This window comes from Pecten maximus, chromosome 6, assembly GCF_902652985.1.
Source record: "Pecten maximus chromosome 6, xPecMax1.1, whole genome shotgun sequence".
Lineage (NCBI taxonomy): Eukaryota > Metazoa > Mollusca > Bivalvia > Pectinida > Pectinidae > Pecten > Pecten maximus.
Genome location: NC_047020.1, coordinates 19,833,929 through 19,861,066, shown reverse-complemented (window position 1 = coordinate 19,861,066; position 27,138 = coordinate 19,833,929). Strand labels below are relative to the sequence as shown.

At 36.7% G+C, this 27,138-nt stretch overlaps 1 protein-coding gene across 1 annotated transcript; it reads left to right on the top strand.

Annotated features, from left to right (window-relative positions):
- The first annotated feature begins 1,269 nt into the window (after nt 1-1,269).
- LOC117329181 (ankyrin repeat and LEM domain-containing protein 2-like) lies at nt 1,270-27,138 on the top strand. Its single transcript, XM_033886980.1, has 11 exons — nt 1,270-1,778; nt 3,430-3,584; nt 4,069-4,260; nt 5,908-6,102; nt 6,648-6,770; nt 8,543-8,609; nt 10,437-10,612; nt 13,231-13,349; nt 14,157-15,731; nt 22,291-22,422; nt 26,248-27,138. Exons 1-11 carry the CDS (start codon nt 1,331-1,333, stop codon nt 26,462-26,464), a joined length of 3,399 nt encoding a protein of 1,132 aa, XP_033742871.1. The 5' UTR covers nt 1,270-1,330; the 3' UTR covers nt 26,465-27,138.

Below are 27,138 nucleotides of genomic sequence, written 5' to 3'. Positions count from 1 at the left end.
AGCCCTCCACCTCTGGGTTGCGAGTTCGAAACCTACGTGGGGCAGTTGCGAGGTACTGACTGTAGGCCGGTGGTTTTTCTCTGGGTACTCCGGCTTTCCTCCACCTCCAAAACCTGGCACGTCCTAAAATAACCCTGGCTGTTAATAGGACGTTAAACAAAAACAAACCAAACATTTAAGGATGGCCTCAGGCTCCCCTGTGTGAGATGCAGTGCATGCATGCATTGTCTCCTTGTGATGCTGACGTTATAGTGTCACCTCACTGAAAGTCATACTGTCAAATACACCCAGCAGGACACCCAAACTGGTCACATTATATTGACCAAGGGTGAACTATCTGCAGGGCACAAATCTGAAGAGTCCCAACATACAAAGTCAAAGTGAAAAGTCCACTACAGCTCTCATTTTCAAGAGTCAAAAACAAACTTTCATTTAATGTAATAGTCTTCTGAAAGCTGAAGAGTGAAGCCCTGTTTTCCCACATCAACAGTCTGATTTCAGGTACAATGAATGGGCCTGTATATGTACAAAACAGTATTATCATCAAAACAAAAACAGATCTAAACTAAACTCATTTTCTAGAGTTACAAAGGTCATTGGCTACACGGCTATATATGGTCTAACCATTGATTTAGAACCACAGAAATCTCATTGATGTGTACCACAGAAATCTCATTGATTTAGTACCACAGAAATATCACTGATGATGTAGTAGGCTACCACAGAAACTGTATGATTTAGTACCACAGAAATACCCACAGTAAGTTAACTTAGTGTTTCGCCCTTGATTTTTTTTTATTATCATTCAATTAACATCTATGAAGATTATGCCACCGGTCTGCTATGCAATTCCCACGCCACTCACTTAAGCGGTCCCTAAAAATCCATCTTCTTTTCAACGGTCGTCGTCACCAACACTCTAAACTGACAAAAGGGGGTGTTTCTCACACTTCGGAAAAAAAGCGTCTGCTTCACAGCAGCCTACTTATAACTGAGCACACGATACCTATGAAACGTGTCTACTTAAAGAAATTGTATATTGCATGGAAATATTATGCACTCTTTTCAAACACTTCAATTACCTGAAACTCCCTTTGGTAGTTTTCCGCCAATATTGCTCATAGGCACGTCTCCCAACTCCTCACGTTTTCTTCCCCCCGACTCCGCATCTGTTATAATGTAACGTAACATTTCATTGGATAGTGATTTCTAGCAAACCAATCGGAAAACGGATAACGAAACAAGTTTGGTAGGAAAGAGGCGGAAGTGGCGAAAATGAGATGAAAATATCAGGCGAGGATTGAGAAATCCTAGGTTAGTAACGCTTAACATGGAGGATATTTTAGATCAAGTAAAAAAACTCACTGCAGACGAACTAAGGACGCGATTGAAAGAACATGGAGAGATTGTCGGACCTATTTTACCTACGACGATTGCATTATTTCAAAAACGGTTGGCGAGAAAAATCCTTGCATCACAGCAAACAACATCGACCGCGGATTCGAAAACATCTGACGACAGTGGAATAACTTCGTTGTCAAATGAGAACGGTACAGGGAAAGATCAAAGTAATCATGAATGCGTTAATGGGACTTCTATCGCTGGAGCTACCAACTGTCCACCAGATGCATCGACTAAAGTATCGAATGGTTTGGCCAGTTCCAAAACTATCCCCGAGGGCGAGAAATATCAAGACAGTGAATCTAAGATCAACTTAGAGGCATCCCATTTTTACGGAGTCAGTTTACCCACTACTTTCCAAAAGGAAGATATTGAAGGTGAAAAGAAACCACTGATATTTTCATTGTGAAAATTACTGTGATGATAATTTTTTTTTAAATTGTATTTGCATAATATGTTTCCACATATTGATTTTATGGCTTTCTGTGATAACAATCTGTTAGTATTGTTTTAATCACATTAGCCAGTCTAAACAAATCACCACTGCACTAGTTCAGTCTTTGCTTCTGACTATAAACCATGACATAGACAACATTAAATCATGGGTGGATATAGTCAGAAATCTGGACTGCTATATATATATACAGTTCTCTTTATGGAGTGAGTCATGATTACAGCAAATTAACAATCACATACATGATACATTGTATCCCAGCTGGTGCACATTATATTTGGTGACAACAAACAGGCCTGCAGGTAGTGTAGGTTGCCTTCAGCTCAGATAGCATAGGGACTCACAATAATAATGTTCCTGGAGACTTGTTGATGGCTAAAGGATGTCTAGTCATGAGTCGCTATAACAACAAGAGTGATAGTTGTGTATGCTAAGGATGGCAGGTTACTCTAGCTGACACATACAAGAGCTTCAGGACGATTCTCATGTGCAAAGGGGCTAATGTGACTGTTCATGTATATTGGCATTTCAGCTGCTTAGTCCTACAGTTAGCTTTTTTGGTTGTGTGTCTTTTACTGTCTACCAAAGTTAAGCAAAGTCTTTGTAACAATTCCATGATCAAACTAGTTTTGTTCTGCTCATAGTGGTAATCATAACTATGATAATATCTGGTAAGCTATTTTTGTGGCCGCACTCCTATTCTCAAGCTGTACAACATGTATGCATATGGTTTTTGACACAAATGAATAACTAGAGATATCAGTACTAAATATCAACAGTATAGGTTATCTTTCTCTCTAGAATTTTTAAAGTTGCTAAGGTCATGTGATATTTATAATTATGTCCTTTAAAGTTGTCACATGATTTATATGAAGAGTGTCGGTCATAAATTCACCTTTAGTTTATAATCTGTACTAAAATGATTAGCTCTAGATTCCTGTCCTTTTTGACTCCTTGTTTAATGGGGACTCATGCATATGTCTTGAGGTCATTGTTTATTTCCAAACTATATGACTGAAAAAGAGTTATCAAATTTCATATGAATAAATGTGTTATCTCCCTTGTGGATGAATGATGAAGCCCAAAAGGAAATATATATTGCCAATTTGAATTTTAATGAGCTAAAGGCTATTTTATAATGGATTCTATGGTTTTCTATCCATGAATATTTGAAGTAGCATAGGTACTCTTGGCTGCTTTTGTTGGAATCAATTATGGTCAATATCAGCTGGTTTTGTTGGAGTTTCAATAATTTATCCAAGACCCATAGCTAGTGGTAGGCTCACAATAATGTTCACAGAAGTCACTGGTAGACTCAAGCTCATGATAGTGCAATTGTAGGCTCAAGATAGTGACTGATATGCTCACAAAAGTGACTGGTAGGTTCAAGAAAACAGCTGGTAATGGTATATGCTCACACTAGTTTGGTTAGACATTAACTAGTTTCAATTTAAAATGACTTAAGTTGACTTTAGCCAAATGAAATTAAAAGTAAGAAAAAATATGTGTGAAATGATGACAAAATTGAAAGCATTGTATATATTCTTATAAAATTTTACCTTCTTTATTTACAGATATGTGCTTTGTCTTCACCGATAAAGATTTGGCATTGAAAACAGTAAAGAAATATACTGGAGCACGTTTCAAAGTGTTCAAATTAAAGTCGGAAGCTGATGAATTTTCTCTAAATTCTGCTGATGTCAATTCTCCATGGAAAAAAGAATCCAAGGTACATATATACAATATATGAGTGAAACTACCCTTTTACTAAAATGACACCTTTATGTTTACAGAAGATTTTTGAGCACACATAGAGCACTGTCCTGCCTAGATTAACAATATAGTAAATTTGTAATTTTATTAATGTTTTGATCATCAATTCCTATTACAAATGTATATATTACTGAATGACATTGTGATACAGATTTAAAAGGACTCATGAAAATGTCATAAAAGGAGACCAGGAAAAGTCCATAATACAGTGAATAATTAGGGGCGGTGATACACTGATGAACAAGTGCACTCATGTCAGTTTAATGATATATCAATTGTACCTAGTAATAAAGTAACTTAGGCAGAAAATGATATTCAAGCTCATCATGTATCTATTATACATATATATTAGGAATATATATCTTTCATAGTCTTTTAATTTATGTACCTGTATATTATTGTCAATTTTCAATGAGTTTTTTTTCTTTTTAACCAAATAGGCTGCCAACGAGACTTCATTTTTGTCTACTGGAGTAAGTGTGGAAAGCTGCCCATACAAAGCCCCAAAGATACAAGAGTTAACTGCCCTTAGAAAGAAGATAGAGCAGGGCGAATGTCGAGTGGTAGAAAACATGTTCTGGGAAAACCCTCGCATGCTAATTAGCAGTGGAGACACCCCTGTTATCTTACAGGTACAGGCAACACATTGTCGTACTGATGCACTGTGGTTGATTAATTTGATTTTAAACTGTAAATAATTACCGATATTCACTCTGACCAAAAGTTTGGTACAGAGTGATTACTGGTAATTAATTATATTGTTAGTTCTTACAAAGGAGTGTAACAATGTGACTTCACCTCAAATAGCCTATAGCAGATCATTTTAACGAGGTAAACATTTTTTGTTAAATTAGCTTAATATACTTGCTTCAAAAGGTTAATAATTATAATGAACTGCTGGCTATTAACATAACTTTTTGTGAGATATTGGTTAGTGGTACAAACTCAAATATTCCGGACATACCACTAACAAAAACAAGACTACTGTATCGTATGGTCACCCCTGTATTGGGATACTAATCGTATCGTTACCCACCTTGCGATACACAGCTCTAATATTGGTTAATCTTTACAACTACATTTAGAATGCTCATACCTAGACCATACAATATGCTGGGTATTGACTCAGGTGGTATGAATACTCATTCTTACAAGTATCTTTGTCGCAACACAAGAGGCACAATAACTAATTAGTATAAGAGAGGGTACCAAAAACCTTAATTTCTTAAACAAGAATTTCTTCTGTTAAGTGAGCATTAAATCATAACCCAGAAGCCTTGTTTTCACTAACTCTCAGTCGCTTGATGATAAAGCCATTGCGAAACATGTACTGTGTACCCACTAAGACATCTAAGAATGGATTAACAACTCGACATCAACATCGATAAAACAACTCACTTTATTCAGAAGTCATCGAAAATACAACTTACCGATTCAATAACCGTATAAATATATACCCTGAAATGTGCCCTCGGACGCCTCTCGGTGACATGGTCGTGATCACCAGGGCATGCCTTTCCGACTTTGGAAGATGGGTTTGTACTATAGTGTTAAAATAACACGGAATTTCATCCGACGGGACCGCTAAATTGGTTCGTTATACAAAATATTTCGCTATGTGAAATTCACAATATAATTACAGAATTACATAGAAGTAAGAGGGAGAATACCGGGGTTGCTGGGGAATCGGAATCAGTTCGCAATATCCATAAAATAGCTATAAGCCTGTTCATACTAAACATGTTTTACTGTATTCTATTGTATTGCAAGATATTGTTGGTTGGAAAAATTGGTTTTTAGCTCACAGAGTTGAGTTCCAGGAGAGCTATTACTATACCCATATAGACAGCAAGGTTAGAGATTTGATAAAACAGTGCTGTGTGAATACTAATTAGGATACCTCTTAAGGTATTTCACATGTATGTTCCTTGTGACAAGACTTTTTCCATTGGTACTACATTTTCAGACCTGCTAATCTTGATTGTGACATTTGACCTTTAAAAAGAACTTATTTTGAATTCAACCCACTTGCATTGGCGAGCCATATTGTCTTATGACAACTCTTGTAACCAGTTTATGGTTACGCCCCTAATTTGTTTGAATTCCTGACTGAAATGTTTTGGATGAACATTTATACAAGTATACTTTATACAGACAGAAGACAATTTAATAAATTTTCTTTTAGACAATTTAATAAATTTTCTTTTAGACAATTTAATAAATTTTCTTTTAGACAATTTAATAAATTTTCTTTTATATTTTCATGTTTTGACATTTAGGAAAGTGCCCGTTACAATGCTCTCCACGTGGCTGCCAAGAGTAACCAGCCAGCCATGTGCCAGCTCATCCTGGATACCTTGGAAGATCCAAATTTAATTGACAAGCTTTACGCACACACCAAAGAAACCCAACTGACACGAACCAACAGGATCAACTTCATCGTGGATCTATACCTCAACACTCCAGACAAAGGGGTACTTATCATTTAGTCTGCCTTATTCAACAGTGTCACTGTTCTAGCAACTTCATTTCATTTGAGCAAACATTGGACATAGGTCAGTATAAGATTACCTGAATTAAGTTTCTCATATCTGTCAGCAGGTTAAAACCAAATGGAAATCTCCAGTTAGGATAATCTTTCAAAAAGAGAGATTTTCAATTTGTTACTCAAACTCTGTTATTTGGAAAAATCGAACGAATATCGTAACGAAGATTGCCAAATTTTCTGAAATAAATAGGAGATTTTAGTCCAAAATTAGAGACTTGATAGGTATATTAGAGACTTGACAGGTATATTAGGGACTTGACAGGTGTGTTAGAGACTTGACCGGTGTATTTGAGACTTGACAGGTATATTTCCTGTACCAGTATTAAGATTCTGAACAGCCAAGTTTACGTTAACTGAATGGAAAATCATGAAATAATGGGTTTTTGTCATTTTATCCACCAATAAAATCCTACAACATGTTACATACAAGCATTTTAGAATCCCTCTACAATGGATAAGTTTATATTTCAGAGTTGTGAATCCCCGTTACACTTCGCGTGTAAGTTTGGACACAAGGATGTTGTCTCTGTGATTGTGTCTCACCCAAAAGTTGACCGGTTTTTCCGTAACAGCAATGGACAGACAGCTGCTGATGTAAGTAAAAGAAGCAGTTTGACTTATCAATATTCTACTCGGATATGAAAATTAATATTCAGACGATTGGCTGATTTTGGCCTTTCTAACTCTCACATAATACTGTTACAGTAAATCACTTATATTTCACGAGGGATTTATTTTCCAGTTAATTCGTGAAGAGAGTCAGACGCAAATGCAAATCCCTTGCCAATATTTGTATAAAAATGACATGAATGAGTGACGCCCATTTTGAATCTACTGTAATCCTTAGCTGGTTTACAGACATCGCCGTTAAAGTAACAGAATAACCAATTGTATTCTTATATCAAAAACAATTTTTATATCACAAAGACACTTTAATTTCACCAGAAAACACTAAACATTTTTGTTGTACTTCAATTTAGACTAAATTACCTTCTACAAGTGATGATTTTGTAATCAATTATGGCAGTTACAGTCCCGGGGATCCCAGATGGTTACCTGGAAGACATTGTACTTTATTACTTAGCTCGCTATTGTAAGATAAATGAGCTAATGTATGCGTGACTATGTACATGTATGTCATACTTCACATTGCTTGATTCTCGAAAAGATATCTACCATAACAAAGATGAAGTCAAACAAAATATTAATTTAATTCAAACATTCAGAGCAAATAATAGACTGGGGTACAAATAATTTTTGTGGACTGTCACTACATAAAAAAATGATTAGACATACATTTTACACAGATATGTTAATAACACACAACCTGTTGTAGTCCTGTCAACTTTCAGTCATTCTTAATTAGCTGTTGGCTCTTTCCATTGTCTAGACACCACCTTTGTAAGCCATATAGCATGTATAGGTTTGATCGTCGACAGTTTAAGGTCAATATCATAATCGGGCTAGTTGGGCAGGCAAATTATCTGTGGTTACTCTTTTAAAAGCATCATGTCATGTTGATGAAATAATCCAGACTAACTACATATGAACAGGCGTGCAAGTTTTGTTTACTTTGAAAACAACTCACTTAACCCTCCAAATATAAACGCATGCGGAACAACATATTTCTTTTCTTTAATACACCAGTACCGTAATACAATTCAGTAACTATGAAGAGACACTGATATTACATGACTGAATCACATGACGATTCTGGTACTGTCACATGACTCTCAAACAAAATGGCCACCAACAAGGAACTATCGCCGACTTGCTAATGTCATTCATGAAATTCGAAGTCATTTTGTGATCATAATTCGCAAAATTATGTATTCGTTGATAAGTCTTATGAGGTGAGTTTGCGGAATTAAGTACTTGCGAAATATAAGTGATTTATGGTAGCTTATTCCATACTAGTTTAAACAAAAAACTATATTTCAGCCTTTGTTGATATATTCTATTTTCATCCCTGTCATGTTCTACATGTATTGCTTTTAAGTCCACTTTCCATTTCAGTCAAGTGAGAGCTTATTTCTGTATTTTTATGAAAATCTACCTTATCATTAAGTCTTAAGTCCAACCCAGCAGAACCCAGCTATATAAATGCATTTCTGTACACATTTATTTTTAGAATTTATCCTTTGACAAAATTAAGCATTTAACTTCATTTAAGTTGCTAGTTAGTTGATATCATTGATAAATGCCTTGCAAATGTAAATATTCACTCAAGTAGCAGTTAGGCATATGGTCTCTTCTGTTGACCATTACCTCAATTATCTCTTTAAAAAAATGTTCCATTTCCTGAATATCTGGCTTGCGAGGATTTTGTCAGATTTAAAATGTCATGTATTTATATATTGTGACAGGTGATTTGCAGTAGATGTTCTAACCCAGATGAAAATTTGAAAGATGAAATTAAAGAATTATTGGAAGGTATAGTATTGTTTGCTAATCTTGATCTTAATTCAAGGTCTTAAAAATCCTATTTGTGAAATCACTGAAAGAAAAATTTAGAGTCTCATGTATTTCACAGTTTGTTTGCTGTCACCAAATCCAATATAAAGAACAATTAACAGGTATCTTGTTGAGAGAATGCATTTGTTTGTTAACAAATGAAATGACCTTGACCACAGGCATCTGCATCTGGTTTAGCATTCATAGAAAACAAATATTAATTAGCCCCTAGTCCTTCTATATCAACAAGGTGGAACACTTCAAGGTTGAACATTGCATTGACTGTGGAACAGAAGTAGGGTATCTACTATCTATCTTAGAGCTGTTTTAAAACAGACAATCTGATTGATCAACAATTATACAGTAAACTCCACATTTCACGAAGTCGGATTTAACGATATACCGCATTTCACGAAGTCTTTAAAAATCCCCTACTGAGCCTCTATATAAACCTTTGTAAATTAATCCTGTATTCACGAAGTCGCTATGTACGAACTATCGCTTTGTGCGATATGGTATGGGAGTCCCCACGGGATAATTTACCTGTATGTACGAACTGTGAAAACAACTCATTAACCCTACCCGATATAAATCGCTGTAAAAACAAGTCACTGTTCATTTGTTTGTCACTTTATACACGAAGGAAGGTGTCAAAATGGCTACTCCGAAAAAGAGAAAGATATTGGATCTTCAAACGAAACACCAAATTTTGATTGATGTCGACAAAGGAATTCAATCAAAAAAAAAAACACACAGAGTGATGCTATTGAGGAAATAAAAAACAAAATGGATAACAAATCGGAAGACTGAGTCGGACAGCGATAGTGATACCGTGGTTGAATTGAAAATTCCTACTCTCGTAGAGTTCGTGGACAGTGTTGACAAAATAAAAATGTTCGTAGAGTCACGCGAGAATGTCGATGAAATAATGTTTGCGTGTATCACCGAACTTTCTGACTTTGCTGACAAGTGTCATTATTCTTCAAAACAGAAACAAATGACTGACTTTTTTACGAAAGTATGAAAAAAAAAGTTCGATGATCGCTCGCCGGTATGTTTTCCTGTGTAACTGATACGTACACGTGTACTGTATATAGGCTAATGTACACATGATTCAATGCATGCGTTTAGCTTACGTTGTGTTAATAACAATTTGTAAATAATAATTAAAATGTAACACAATTTTAACAAAATGTCCAGTGATTGTTGTTTTTAAATACTGATCATACAGTTAGTGTTTACACATTTATGCTAGGTCTAGCTAGCCAGCTGGTGAACGGTATATATATCGAGACTAATTTTAGACAGGGAGTTCGAGGACTAGTCGTGTTTCACGAAGTCCGGTTTCTACGAAGTTGTTTTCATGGTCCGACTGACTTCTTGAAAACCGGAGTTTACTGTAGTTAGTATTGTTTACAGAGCTGTTGACCAATCAGACTGCCCGTTGTAAAACCACTCCAAAATGTATGGCTTACTTCTGTTCCAGCATCGTCAAGTATCATGACCGCTTTTGGTTCATTTTCTCATCTTTAAATCATTGTCACATGTCACAAAAAAATAACATGCATTGATATTTAAGGACTCTAAATGAAATATGTTACTGAAGTTTGTGTGCAGTTGAAATTTTTTCAGATTGAACTTAGACTAAAAATGAATCGAAACGTATCCCTACTTTCAACTTTTCAAATGTTACACCTTGTTGATAAAGAAGGGGTAGGGGCAAGTTTTTCTATAGATAATAAGCAGTTGCAAATGCTTATGTCTAGACAAACTCATTGTACAAATGTATGGTTTCTATATCTTTAGGTCAGTATTATGTGCCGCTAGTCAGGTCTGAAGATAACACCACACAGCCTGTGATTGGTCCACCCTGGTCACCTGACAGTAAAAATCCTGCCATGAATGTCCCATTCTCTTCATGGAGCCCTAAGGATCCACTGATGGCTGTTAAAGCATGTGCAGGACCCATGACCCCTTCAAGGGTACGTTAAGTATCTTATCAACAATCCAGGTGAAGTTCACAAGTTTTCCATTAACTTCTATCAGTCTTGGAAAGACAGGTAAAAGTACTATTTAATGTCAATAAACATTTGAGTGAAGTTTGATCATTAAATAAATATTTATAATAATCTGATATCAATTTGAGTTTCCTTTTTAGGCAAATGGTAAATCTGTGAAATACTTTAAGTAACAATTGAAAGATTTTAACTAAATTTACCAGCCTAAAGGGCAATATGAAAGAACCCATTGTCAAAAGAACACGTGTAGAAAGGTCTTTATTTCACGAAAAAAAAAGTTAATATGACTGTACATTGTACTAGTAAATTGGTAAAAATCCACTCGTATGACACAAGTGATGCTTATCAAGGGACAATATGAAGAATATTGGTTTCTCAAACATGTTTTTGCATGGAGTATAAGTCCATTTTCTAAACTACAGATCTGAAGTTAAAAATGAATGATCTGGCTGTGTTGTAGTGTGCACAAAAATATTTTGAAAGAAAGAGCAAGTGCATTGAAATATGTTATAGTGTTACAGGGATAACTCTGGAGGGGGCCATGTGTCCATTTGCCCCATTTTTTCCAAAATGGCCAACCAAAACTCACAAATTTCTTCAATTTTCTGTTTTGGCCCATACAATTTCTGAAATCTTGTCAAAATGGCCAACGATTTTTGGGTCTAGGGTGAACCCTGGTGTTAGGAAGTATTTCACATAATTGTAGTGAGATGTTAGAATATACGTTTAGAAGTAAGGAATACTAGCAATACATTGTATGGGTATACATATATGTTTAGTATTGAGGAATGTTACTAGTACCGCTGTACAGAGAAGTATGGATTATGTACAGTGGATACATAACCAGTACAGCTATACAGAGAAGTATGGATTATGTACAGTGGATACATAACCAGTACAGTTATACAGAGAAGTATTGATTATGTACAGTGGATACATCACTAGTACAGCTATACAGAGAAGTATTAATTATGTACAGTGTATACATAACTAGTACAGCTATACAGAGAAGTATTATGTACAGTGGATGCATAACCAGTACAGCTATATAGAGAAGTATTAATTATGTACAGTGTATACATAACTAGTACAGCTATACAGAGAAGTATTATGTACAGTGGATACATCACTAGTACAGCTATACAGAGAAGTATTATGTACAGTGGATACATCACTAGTACAGCTATACAGAGAAGTATTATGTACAGTGGATACATAACCAGTACAGCTATACAGATAAGTATTGATAATGTACAGTGGATACATAACCAGTACAGCTATACAGAGAAGTATTGATTATGTACAGTGGATACATCACTAGTACAGCTATACAGAGAAGTATTATGTACAGTGGATACATAACCAGTACAGCTATACAGAGAAGTATTGATTATGTACAGTGGATACATCACTAGTACATAACCAGTACAGCTATACAGAGTATGGATTATGTACAGTGGATACAAACCAGTACAGCTATACAGAGAAGTATTAATTATGTACAGTGGATACATAACCAGTACAGCTATGCAGAGAAGTATTATGTACAGTGGATACATAACTAGTACAGTTATACAGAGAAGTATTATGTACAGTGGATACATAACCAGTACAGCTATACAGAGAAGTATTATGTACAGTGGATACATAACCAGTACAGCTATACAGAGAAGTATTATGTACAGTGGATACATAACCAGTACAGCTATACAGAGAAGTATTATGTACAGTGGATACATAACCAGTACAGCTATACAGAGAAGTATTATGTACAGTGGATATATAACTAGTACAGCTATACAGAGAAGTATTAATTATGTACTGTGGATACATAACTAGTACAGTTATACAGAGAAGTATTGATAATGTACAGTGGATACATAACCAGTACAGCTATACAGAGAAGTATTATGTACAGTGGATACATAACTAGTACAGTTATACAGAGAAGTATTGATAATGTACAGTGGATACATAACCAGTACAGCTATACAGAGAAGTATTGATTATGTACAGTGGATACATCACTAGTACAGTTATACAGAGAAGTATTATGTACAGTGGATACATAACCAGTACAGCTATACAGAGAAGTATTATGTACAGTGGATACATAACTAGTACAGCTATACAGAGAAGTATTATGTACAGTGGATACATAACTAGTACAGCTATACAGAGAAGTATTATGTACAGTGGATACATAACTAGTACAGCTATACAGAGAAGTATGGATTATGTACAGTGGATACATAACTAGTACAGCTATACAGAGAAGTATTATGTACAGTGGATACATAACCAGTACAGCTATACAGAGAAGTATTGATTATGTACAGTGGATACATAACTAGTACAGCTATACAGAGAAGTATTATGTACAGTGGATACATAACTAGTACAGCTATACAGAGAAGTATTGATTATGTACAGTGGATACACAACCAGTACAGTTATACAGAGAAGTATTATGTACATTGGATACATAACTAGTACAGCTATACAGAGAAGTATTATTTACAGTGGATACATATGACCAGATAGTTATTGCTGATTTGTTCAGACTTCTTCTTGTGTTACAGGCAGAGCAGTTCCACAAGCAATGGACTACACCCCCGAGTGGAAGTCCGGATTATATTCGCAGGAAGTTTGTCATTACTCGACGTGAGGACAGTGACAAAGGAATGGAGCGACTTGGCCGGTCAGTACTTGACTAATATAAAGATATTCCTGGTACAATCCCTCCTATCAGCAGTAAGAGTTTAATGAAGTTGTCATCCTCCATTATGTTCACTTTTGCTTTCAACACCTCTGGAATTTATCATGACAAAATCAAAGGCTGAGTCATCACCATATTGTGGATAAGACACAATCACTAGTTTGATCCTTTGGCTAGCAATTAGCTTTGTTACTGCTCCTCAGTAATTTTCAAAAGAAACTCATCAGCTTAGCAATTGACAAGGTGGTTTTTTCAGTCAAATAGCTAGTTGTGTGCCTTTGATTTTGATTGCCCTGACATATTCCTTGGTTGAGTTTTAGCATAACACCTAGAGTATTGAAGATGCAATGTCATAGGCATATGATGAGTATTATGGGTGGTACAAGAAAAGTGAAAATTGATATGGAATGTTAAAAGTAAACAGCTTCTATGTGAAACTGCAACCCCAACAATTAACTGTATGGAGATGTTTTCATGAGACCTTTGATACATTTCTAAATATTATTTAGACCCATCAACCAACATACCAATTTTAAGTGCCCCTATCCTTAACCCTATTTGTAGAATAGCTCTTATTTAATACTTAAAACATAAAAGTAGCATTGACTGCCATGTATGGTTATCAATGTTTATGGTAAAATGGAATTATAAAATTGTATTAGAATGTTAATGCTTTAAATTCAGAAGACTACTGGAATTGTTTTAAATATATATATTGAAAAATCAGTTTATTTTGAAAAGTTGTTGCAATATTTATTCAAAATTATTCAAACCTTTTCTATCACACAGAGACTTGGCACACCAAATGCAAGTCCCTTGGCTCGAGTACTGGGAATTCCTGCAGACATACGCTGACCTCTCTTCAGAAGATGGACTAGACTTACTGGAAGAGTATTTCCAGAAACAAAGAATTGCTTTGTGTATTGCTGATGGTATAGAGAAACTTGACCTGCTAGCCATGAACCATGTTAACGGGGCAGGAACTGACATTGGAATAAGCCAGTACAGTAACTTTTCATGGAATCTGTTAGCCTTGAGAGAAGAAGTTGAAAAAGACTTGGAAAGTTCTGATCGAGAAAATGATTTTGATTCCATTGATCTGGGTGAAGAAGCGTTTAGTTCTCCTAAACGGGAACCTCAGATTCAGAATGGAGGAGCGTGTAAACTAGAAAATGGTGGTGGGCCGTTAGTCAACAATGGAACACCTCCTTCTATGAGAAGTTCCTATCTACGCAACCAGAATCTCTACAGTACCCCTGTCAGTGGTGACAGCTACGGTTATGGACGGGCAGGTCTCCTTAATCGGTCAATGGAAAGGAGTGACTTAATGTTTCAGTCAACAGACAGTATTACAGGCAATGGAAGCCCCATCTCCTGTCTGTCTGCTTTGTTTGCCAAGCTGTCTCTGTTGGATCGTTCCCGTTCCTCTCCAAGAGGAATCTCGAAGTTTGTAACTTGTACCTCCTGTATGGGAAATCGTTCCCAGTACATTTCCTCCCCTGGCGACTATCCTATGGATTCTTCATATATGTCAGTAAAGCCCTACGGAAAAGTTCCCTACTTTAAGGAAGCCAATGATACATACAATGCTCACATTGCCGCCCATGAAGGAGGAGAAGCTGTTAGTCAAAATAACATCCCAGTAAGTGTTTGGAAACGGCCACCTTTGACAAAAATTGAACGGGAGGAACTTGAATCGGAAAAGCTGAAAGAGTCCTCTGCTGCAAAAGCTGACATGAATTGGAGGAGTAGCAAACAGCCATCGTTTGGCTCTGAAAGTGATCAGGATCCCTCTTCACTCACTCAGTCACAGAACTCAGAATTAGATGATAGTATAAACGAACTGACAAACAATTTCAAAAAGAAAGTTGAGGTGCAGGATGAGGAGAGTGTTGTTAGTCAGTCAGAGGATAGCTCCAGTATTGACTGGCAAAACGCCTCCAATCGTCTTAATGTGACACTAGAGATGGACAGAGATAAAATTTCTGGCATTGTGTTTGAATCTTTATTTGAAACTCTAAATGAGAGAAAAAATTTGGAAAATGTAAGTAACTACAGATCTGCTCCTACACCAACAAGACAAGACATTGTTGTGGACTTGAAGGAGGAACTTTTGTTAAAAAGTGACATGATTATTGCTGATGTAGCTGTGATACCGTTCCACTGTAGTGTTGCAGAAATGCACCTTTTTATTGACATTCCATTCAAGGTTATTCATGTTGACCATGAGATGGATAAAAGCATAGATGTGGAGGCTAATCTGCCTGCTATTATTGATGTGAAGTTTAATTTCATTGGGCGTGATGTTACACAGGCTCTAGCCATTAGTAACAGCCTGAAGTCAAAGATGTTCTTCATTCATGGGTAAGTATATATATATACATGTAATATATAAGAGCCATTTTGTCCTGTTATGGTTTCTTTTCCTTATTAGGTCATTTCACCTACCGTATTTGACCTAATAAGGGCGCCTACCCTAATAAGGGCGCCCCTACCTTTTTTCAAGGAAATAAATCTATGACTGAGTGTCAAAATGGTGTTAAAAAGTAATAATTCATGTGAAATATTTTACTACTTATGTGTTCAATTTTCTTCAGCAAATTAAGTAACTGGAACACATGTTTTCGCCACATTTTGTGTATTCCTACAGGCTACATATGACATGTCAGTGCAAAGTTCTCAGCACCCAAAACTAAACACACATACAAATAATAACTTACCATCTTTATTTGAAGATAAAGTAAAGACTTCATTCTTGTTGATAAATAACTTTTGTTCAGAACAGAAAGCTAGTAAAAGACATTGTAAATCAATTATTAGGTCAAAGAAAACGATGTCTGATATGATCTGGGAAATCACCTGTTTCTATAAATAGAACACAAAAGAGTTCCATTTGAACATAAATGGTGGAACACACGTTCTCTGGTCTAAAGATCAGCTGGCATGGTTTACAAGTTTACAGGAGTATTCAAGTGATGTTTAAGCTTAATATATGATAATGAATAGATATCTTCATCTGGAATATTTTTATGACTGAATATTTTACCGTTTCCACAACCTTGGGTATTCTGCTATAAGGTATAGTCTGTTTCATAAAACTTCAGAATAACTAATCTTAATTAGGGCGCCCCCACTGTCATTTACCCGCGCCCTGCGCCCTTATTAGGTCAAATACGGTATGTATAGTCATCATGCTTAGTCCATCATCGTCTGCCATGCATAAACTTTTCACACATTGTTTAATTGGGTTGGTTTGAAACCACATTTTAAATGTTTTTGTTGAGTTCCACCATTGGGATTCAACTCAAACTTGCCTGAAATGATCCTGAGATGATGGTCCTGATGAAGTGTTCATAGATCTATTGAGTCAGTCTGAAATCCAAGATGACCTCAACCATAGTGGCCATCTTTTTAAAAAAAATGACTTAAACTTGTTCTCAAATTCCAACATTGATATTCAGCTCCAACTTTCTTGAAATGATACTGAGATGGTCTTGGCAAAGGGTTATTTTTCAGTTCAAGATGGCTGCAATGGGGGTCATTTTGAAAAACATATTTCAAACTTCTTCTCAAATTCCACCTGTTGATTTCAACTCAGACCTGCCTGAAATGTTTCTGAGATGGTTCTGACCAATGGTGTGCGTTTACATTTTGCCAGTACCACTTTATACTGCAACTGGGTGTACATGTACATAGCATATAAAGGGACCTAAAGGGTCTTTTAAAAGTCGGGTGACCATATTACTGCCGTTGAACTCTTTCTGTGGACAACTGAAGTACTTCACTACCTGAACGAGTGTTGATTGTATTGAAAGTACTGATCAGTAATCTGCATGTTTCCCGTGTTAAGAGGGTGGTGATTGGATGTAATTGAAGCATGCTGAGTTTGAATAAAAAAAATGACAACACTGGGAAATGATACATGCATGTCCACATTGATAAAAATAATGACAGAAATTGGAATTTGTAATATCCAGAAGAACAATAATATCGTCAGCATATCGTTTTTCGGTCGGTTGATCGAGTTCAACAGATTGCAGGTAGAACTGTCGCAACCCCCGACATGTTTGTGTACCATCATGATTAGGCCTACAATTAGTACTAATGCTGCTGCAACTAAATTTATGATCTTCATCAGCATTGGTAGTTTGGAATAGTCATCATCTTGGTCTAACTTGTTTCAAATGAGTAACAATTTTTTTTTTTTAACCTGAAAGAAGCTTCTAGTCAACCATCGGTATACACAATCACATAATTATATGAATATTGTAATTTAAGCAAATAGTGCAAGTTTGAATTCTAATTGTGGGGAACCCCTGTACACAGCCGGACACACATGCACAACAAGTCAGTGTCCTTGAATCGAAGCCCTGCCTACTTTAAGCGAACTAATGTCCAATGAGGAAACATTTTACTCTCTGAAGCCACAGTTTATTTAATTTGTATTGGATGGTTCAACAACAGTATGGCCCATGGGCAACTTGTTTGATAATTTTACGGAGACAGGACATTCACTAATAACCATATGCATGGCATTGTTTAATTTATAGTTTATAGTTTGTAGAAATTTGGATCAGTGTTACTTTTAAGGTGGTGACCATATGATAGAAATCTTGAAAAAGTGTGATTATCACTTATATATAATTGGTCTGCTTCTCCTAATTATATAAATGACAAGTTGATCAAGGTAGCACCTACAAGGGATGATTGATACATGTGTATGTTGCGAGCCTTGTATTGAAGGATGCCAGCTACTCAAGGATGTTCTTTTTAAGTCCCACTATTCTCTGACTATATAGGGCCGTGTACCCAAGGACTGGTCTCATTTGCTTAGTTTATATCGACGAGGTAGCACTCTAAAGTAAACAAGACAAACGGCTTTTGCAAAATGGACAAAATCGGTGAAAGAGCAATATTTACATTTCCACTGTGTGTTCTCTATATGAAGGTACTAACAAAATTAGCGTTCATTCCTAGGTGAACAATTAACCTGCCACGTATGATTACATACAGTACATTGTTGACGGTGCCGTCAACATTGAGAATGCAGAAGTGTGAATATAAAATCGCGTTTGATTACACATGAAACAGTGTTTTATCAACTTTAAAACTTGTTAATAATTGTAAAATTGAAGACAACATTTCAATATTTTTCTTTCATGATGATTAAAATAATGAATTTGTGTGGAACTGTATTTTGTGTACTTGTGTACTGATTACCTTTCCCGCCAAATTGGAACTATCTGTTACGCTGTTACATCGATCATTCAGCTGTTTCGTAACTACGTATAATGAACGTAGAATACTGTTTCTTATGATTTTTTAAAAGTTTTTTTGTTGTTCACTGGCCTGGCATGGTGTATGAACGGCATTTTTTGACAGATATTTCAACAACGCTCGTCATGCTGTTCATACACCAGTGAACAACAAAAAATAACAATTATTTCTTAAGTGATCGAATATTTGCATAAAAATGGGTTTAACACCTGAAGATATCCATAATGATATTGTGTAGCAACACTAGTACAGTGTACTTGGGAAAGATACACGCCTCCTCATATATTATGCTACAGTAAAAAGGTGGGTGGCGGAATTTACGCATGGCTGATCGCGACAGAGCCTTCAGAAATGACACCCCCCCCCCCCCCCCCTTCCCATCCTGGAAGGCCTGTCAATGTTGCAACCCCAGAAATGGTCAAAAGATTAAAGTTATCCAATGGAGTTGGCATTAATATTTCGCAAGAAAGATTACATTATATTCTGACGGAGGATCTTGTAATGAGAAAGCTTTAGGCCTGATGAGTACCAAAACTTCTGACAGTTGATCAAAAAACACACCAGTGCCAACTTTCTTCAGAGATTTGTCACTATGGATGAAACATGGATCCATCATTTTACCCCGGAGACAAAACAACAATCGAAACAATGGAAGCACCCTGGCTCTCCCCAGCCAAAGAAGGCAAAGACTGTTCCATCAACTGGCCATATGAAGATCATATAATTATGGCCTCGGTTTTCTGGGATGCAGATGGTATTCTGTTGTTAGATTATCTCCAAGGGACAAACAATCAATAGCACATACTATGCTTCACTTCACTTCTGAGGCAGTTACAGAAAAATATTAAAGTAAAGCGTTGCGGAAAGCTCACTAAAGGTGTGTTATTCCATCAGGACAATGCTCCTGTTCACAAGTCTGTCATTGCCATATGGCTGACATTCACTATTGTGGCTTTAAATTGATTTAATATCCACCTTATTGATCACCTGATCTTGCTCCATCAGACTTTCATCTATTTCCAAAACTGAAAACAGCTATTTCAGGCACCCACTATCAGTCCGATGATGACATCATACATGCAGTGGGTGACTTTCTGAACAGCCAAGAAAATGAGTTCTATAAAAGTGGCATTGAGGCCCTATAGCTAAACACCACTGGCAAAAGTGTATAGATACTGAAATGGATTATGTTGAAAAATAATACAATATGTCTGGCAAAATTAAAATCCTTCAATATATATATGAGGCTCACAACATATCAATCAGCCCTCGTAGCTACACAAATAGTCCAGATATATAACCCTAGTGAAATTCAGTTTCATGCTGTATTCATGACCAAGATCTGACATGGTTGATCTTGATATAGTCACTGGGAAAATCTTGTTAGAATTTATGATGTGAGCAGAGGTTAGTTCATTAATAGCCCTTAGGCCTATACGCATCTCTATACTTCTAAGCCTTTCAAATCCATGTGATTTTCAAGATGGCAGCTACAGCAGCAGTTTTAAAAATCTTATTACAGTATACGTAGGTATAGCTACATTGTACTTCACTATCTTCAGACATAATTTTCACAGATCATTATATGTTATATAATTAGCTACATTATGTACATAAATTTGGACACCTGTAACAATCAAGATCAATGCTTTTATTTTTCAAACATTTCTCATACTTGTAATGTAGGTCTTAACTCTAAAATGTTCCCCATCATAAGATCTGCATTTTAACATTTGAAATTGACTGAAAGAACAAAATGGCCCTCCAAAAAAAATGCAAGCAGATCTTTATTAATGACCTTGGTCATATGGCTGACAGGGTAGTTTTGCCTCTCTGTCCATAATTCTTTATAAACACTACTTATTTCTTAATGGATTTAGATGAAAATTGGCCTCAGGGATAATTTCAATGAAATTTTGCTAAAATCGCTTCCATGGCCAAATTCAGGTCAATCAAAATTATGAATTATATGGCTCCTCTCTCCTTCCCCCAAGGACCTGAGGGAGGGGGAAAAGGGGTCAAATTTAATGAAATTTCAAAATTCTTATAGTACCCCGATAACTTTTATGTTAATTACTCATCATGATCACAGTTGACAGTGTCTAATTAATTGAGTGCTTTCAATATCAAAATTGTTGATTTCATGATCCTGGGGAGGGGGTAAACTGATTTAGTTTATATGGGGAAATCACATTTCTGAACAACAGTTGATGGATTGCCATATATATGCATTGGATCTATTACAAACTTGGTTAGAATTTTCAATATTTGATGGCCCTTACAGACCCCCCAAGGGCTGATCGATGGGTGGAGCCAAAAAGGCCCATGCATGTGCCTGCTTGTTGTTTTGACTATTTTGGCGATTTTATGGCTTGTGAAACTTGAAATTATTCTGCAGAATTACTAGTATGTAGCTAGTATACCTATATAGACCTCCTGAATGCAACTCTCACATTTCATGTTGGATTTTGATGAAAGTTGATTGTTTGGAAGAAAGATAAAGGGTGTGGTACCGGTTTGTAGCTGTACATTCAGTAATGAATTTTGGGTTTTATGTTGTAGTGCTGTCCATAATCTTATAGGTCAAGGTGTTTTCCTTTCCATACACTACTCCTCCTTAATGCCAGGGTGGATTTCTGAAACATCATTTAGGATGTAAAATCATTCCTTAATTACTGGTGATTAGGCTGGTCCAACCTCTGGAGACAGAGGGGCAGGGTTCCAAACAGGAAACTTAGCTGAAAAGCTAGCTTTAAAAATAGTTCTTTATGCCTGAGTGGATTACAATACAATTTGTTCTCAATCATCATTGCAGGAGGGCCATCATGTCTTATAAACTAAATGAAGCTAGCTCAACCACTGGGGACAGATCTTAAGATGCATGGGTATTGTACCAAATTGGGAGCATATAGCTAAAATTTTGATTTCACAATTCTGCTGGTGTGGATTACAACACATTTGGCCTCAAACCTCATTTGGGGAGGACAGTCATTTCTTAAATAATGGTACTTAATTGGTTCAACCACTGGGGACAGAGTGATGGGGACCAAAAAATTTAAGGGAAATTATAGCTAAAAATTAAAATCAAATTTGCTTTCATGATCAATGCTTTTTGATGGCTACTTCGGATAGTTACCCACAACTGTCATAGATTGGAAAACAAATTGTGGGATCTGAAAAGGTGAAAATCATTCTTCCTGCTGTATGTACATGTCTTTGTAGTCCGATGACCGGTTTAGGCCCTTGGGTTTGCTGTAAGGGTAGAAATAAAGTATATGAAAAATTTGGAAAAATGTAAACTTTATTTATTTTACAACATTTGCGAAACAAATCACGCTTGTTGGCCCGGATGGAAGCATGCGAGGGGTCTTACTGTGGGAAGAAAGCGGAGTATCCGGGGAAAACCCACGTGGTCGGGCAGGTGACTCCATACCTTTTCACGTCCGATCGGGGAATCAAACCCGGCCGCTTAGGTGAAAGGCAAGTGTGTTACCACTGTGCCACCCGACCACCCAAATTTGGAAAGGGAGATTAGGTTATGTACATGTCAAACCTGGAAAAAACCTCTTTTATTTGATACAGTATGTATATTGCACCATTGTATAATAAATACGTTAATTCAACCATATGCAATTGGCTATTACAGGTACCGCCCTACCAAAGCAGACCTTGATGCCTATCGGGCCATGGAGGGTGCTCCTGTGGACAATGATCGGTACCCTACAGTGCAGAAGTGGAGGGCACAAGTACTATCCTACGCCACTGACTCTACTTTCAGGTATATATATATATAATAAAGAGGGGGGTGGGTGTTGGGGGCTGGGGGGTACATTATCTATTCAAATTTTATAGATTATGTATTCAAAACATGCCTCTCATGTGGAGTTCGAGTTCAACCCAATCTAATTAAAATTAGACTTGAAATTTCCACTCCTCTGTGACACTCTACGATACACTGCAAAACAAGAACTAACGATGCCCCGTAGGAGGTCATTTCAGCATGACCTTTGAGCTCAGCCAATCAACGCGCCGCCTATGAAATTGTCGGTGTGATTTCATTCTTCGGAAGTATAAATACTTACAGACCATTCCTGAGGTATTCCGATGGTCGATAGCAACAGTAAACCACATGGCTTCAAACACTCCGGCTCATCAAGATACCTCAACAAATTGATAATTCAACAAACGTTTGCTGTCCGTTTGGTTTTTCCTTCATCATACGAGAGATAGACAGTGAAGGCAACAGCATCATGAAAAAAATTAGTTTGAAAGGGAATATAATTATAACGTGTCTACTGTACGGTAACGAATTTCGAAATCCAGTTGGCAACACCATCCGTCCTGTCGACGAGATATTGTTTAATCGTTTTCTGTTCTTCTTTCAATGTAACATCCAGAGGATTAGCAGTATTTTTAGGTCATCTGACCGAAGGGTCAGGATGACCTATAGTCATCATGTTTCGTCCGTCATCGTCCGCCATGCGTAAACTTTTCACATTTCAAACTTCTTCTCAAGTTCCACCAGTGGGAATGAGCTGAAACTTGCCTGAAATGATGCTGGGATGGTCCTGACCAAGTGTTGTTATTTTTCGGGTCAGTTGAAATCCAAGATGGCCGCCACAGCTGCCATTTTATAACATGATTGCTCAATCCTGGTTTTCCTGAACAACACCTTTTTCAAACTTCTCAAATTCCACCAGTGGGATTCAGCTCTAACTTACCAGAAATGATCCTGAGATGGTCCTGACCAAGTGTTGTTATTTATTGGGTCAGTCAGAAATCCAGGCAGGCCAGCTGCATGACCAACAGTGCCACTTTATACTTGCTACAGAGAATACATACTACAATAGTATAAGGGTCTTTAATTTAGAGTCAGATGGCCGTTAAGGCCCTTGGGCCTCTTGTTCTGGACAATGCCTATTTCAAACTTCTCAAATTCCACGTGGGATTCAGCTCTAACTTACCAGAAATGATCCTGAGATGGTCCTGACCAAGTGTTGTTATTTATCGGGTCAGTCAGAAATCCAAGATGGCCGGCATGGCAGCCATCTTGAAAAACACATTTTAAACTTCTTCTCCAGTTCGACTGGTACCATTGAGCTGGAAATTGATGAGGATGTTAAGGAAGGAGAGCCAACAAAATGTTGTTATTTTTCGGCCTCGTAAAAACTTGGAAGCCAAGTGTATCGTAGAGTATTATACAGGAGCGGAAATAACAAGTCTAATTTTAATTAGATTGAGTTCAACCTGGACTGAATAAGAGTGCTGTACAGACTACCTAGCCTACCTTAAAGTTAAGTTGCCTCTTCCATGCCTGGGTGCTGTCTGGCCCTGTGGACGTACAGGATGGATATAGGACAAGTCTCAACAGAGGGGGATACAATCCATGGCAGCAATAACAGATGTATAACCTGTAACCAACCAAGATGCCTCTCCAAAACCAAATTATGCTGTTTATTTTTCCCAATGAACTTATCAAAATTTCAGAAATATCTAAGTTTAAGTTTTTTATTTGTGAGAAAATGTACAGTAATCAAGCAAGCTATGCTTCTCATTTTTATCCCATTTTCCTTCTTTTGCTGTACAACAGAAGAAAAAATAAAACAATTTTCACCAAAATAACCAGAAAAACACAAAGTTTACATTTGGATGAATGGTGTTTATGTATATGGATATCACCACTTGTTCAAACGGAGGACTTTAACAGTATATTTAATTATATGCCTGTGTTTATCATGTGGATTGTTGATTATACATTTAATTTTGTATACTGGTAGTCTTAACAGTCCACTTTAATTGTAAGTTAGAAAAGAATTAAACATCATTTTTCTTTCAGTTGTTGTAAATATTAGCTTGCTCATACATTATGATTATTAATATTTGATAATTTATGTTTAATTAATTAGCCTGCTATATACTTCTGAGAAGATCTGACGATAAAAATAGTTTACCTGGAATGTACATCTATCCACATATACAAGTAAATAGCAGGAAATAACATGATTCACCAGGAAGTTGTCATTACCATTATCCGGAGGAAATAAAATAAAGTACAATTCAGTGTGTATAGATATAATGTAGGTGTTTTTATATAAAAAAAACTTCCACTTCATAAAAGTCATATAGATAACATATGACGATTACTGCACTCATCAGGGAGAATCAGAGTAAAGAGATACCCTGTACATGGACATTATGTCTGTGTTTAAGGAAATAACATAGGCATAGTCTGATGACTAAGCCAGTCTTATGACCAAGCCATGTAACATACATAAAAAATCAGTACAATTTTAAGCTCACCTGGCCCAAGGAGCCAGTGAACTTATGCCAAGACGTGGTGTCCGTTGTTTGTCCCTCCGTTGTCAATCCGTCCGCCTTGCGTCCATCAATATTTCCTTTAAATAAGTACTACCCATAAAGTACTAAATACATTTTAACCAAATTTGGCCAGAAGCATCCTTGGGGAAAGAGGAACAGATTTTGCATAAATGATGACTCTTAACCCCCACCCTCAACCCCTTCCCCTGGGGTCAGAGGGGCCTGGCCCAGTTAGGGAAATTGGGGTAAGTCGTTTAAATCGCTACTTGTCACAGAGTACTGAATGGATTTTAACTAAATTTGTTCAGAAACATTCAATGCGGAAGGGGAACAAATTTTGCATAAATCATTATGCAGATCCCCTTGGGGCCAGAGGTACGGAGTCAAATAGGAAAAACAGAGGTCCTTTTAATCACTACTTGTTTTTTTAAAACTGTTGAGATCCCCACCCCATAACCATATATAGCATTGCTTGGCATCAAGAGATTAACACAATCCTGTTGTAAATATAGGCCTCGGGGTCTTTTCCCACCCCTAGAGACTTTCTTTGATATATCTTTGGAGCCATTGAGATCCCCACCCTATAACCATATGAGTCTGATTTGCTATACAAAATGGCCTGACAAGCGACCATCTTGGATATTGACACTTGCAATTTGCTATCGCTTTATTATGAGAAGTACTGTACTGCTAGGATAGTAAGGATACTGGGGGTATTTCTCAAACTTGATGAGCAGGTTCCCATTCATCCTTATAGCTAGTTGTGCCCATTCAGTATCGAGTCCGATCAGAAAACAAAATGGCAGACAGATGACCATCTTTGATGTTTACATTTGTAAGTTTGTTATTGCTATAATGTTTCTTTAATAGCATGGGAAGGATGTTTCTCAAATTTCTTAGATTTTGAGTCAGAATGGGAAAACAAACTTGCTGACAGGCAGCTGTCTTGAAATTTGACAGCTGAAATTTGTTAGATCTTTCTTAAGACTTCTCTCATAGGTTCCCTTGTTATCAGATAATTCACAGAAAGTGGGGAATAAAGGGAAAAGAAGAGAAAAGATCAGCAACAAAATTCTTAATGCTTTTGTTTTAAAGGTTGTTATCTAAAATTACAAATTGGTGAAAGATCCTATATATAGTTTGTGCCACAACCTTCCAAAAACAAAAATGCAATCAAGGACAATATTTAATTTATTTGCAAAGAGTAGCTTACAATTACAACACTTGACATTTAAATGTATTAAAATATGATTAAAACCATATGTATTTTATTTCTTACTTCTAGTTGGCAGAGTCCAGCGAAAGCGAGGAAGCAGTCAAACCTATCCTCAAGTTTCCCACTTGGTTCAGCCAAACCCCAGTCGGACAGTCCGATCACCTTTAGTCCTGTAGCTCCACGGAGTCCCAGACACTCGATGACCTCCAGTCTCACTATGCCTAACATACGGACACAACTGTTCTCACCGTCAGGCCCCAAGAACCGGTGGTCAATGATCAATTGATGTTGTTACCTTTGACCATAGATATAGATCAAACAACTGTTTGTTGATTGGAATTCTTGACCTCTGACCTGCCGTGTGTGATTTTATGACATGGAATGAATGGTACTGAGTGTTGAAATAAGACAATGGTGACAAAACTGTTACAGATTATACTCTACAAACAGAAAACTGTTACAGATTATACTCTACAAACATAAAACTGTTACAGATTATACCCTACAAACATAAAACTGTTACAGATTATACCCTACAAACATGGCGGTCATAAATTATTCATCATAACTAAAGTCCATTCATAACTCTGGGTATACTTACCATATAATATAAACATGTTTTAGTGTGAAAAAATGTGCTCTGCTATCAACAGTTTGTCAGATTTACACAAATTCCAATTGTTTGTGTCTGCTGGTGATGTTATTGGTTAAACAAGTTTAAGGGTCCTTCACTGCATGTGAAGAGCTGAATATGCAATATTTAGTATGTGTATGCAGGTATTTACTCAGAAACAGCCGAGTGCTGATAAAGGGATTGGTATTGTTTGATTAACAGGCTAAAAGTCATGACAATCTAATACTGCTTTTTAGCTCACCTGGTCCGAAGGACCAAGGTGAGCTTATGCCATACCGTGGCGTCCGTCGTCCGTCCGTCCGTCCGTCAACAATTGACTTCTTTGA

Bases quoted from the DNA above. Each gene is read 5' to 3' on its own strand.
- LOC117329181 (XM_033886980.1), top strand. From the start codon at position 1,331: ATGGAGGATATTTTAGATCAAGTAAAAAAACTCACTGCAGACGAACTA. The intron at 3,585-4,068 runs GTACATATATAC...TTAACCAAATAG, and splicing joins CATGGAAAAAAGAATCCAAG to GCTGCCAACGAGACTTCATT. The intron at 8,610-10,436 runs GTATAGTATTGT...CTATATCTTTAG, and splicing joins AATTAAAGAATTATTGGAAG to GTCAGTATTATGTGCCGCTA.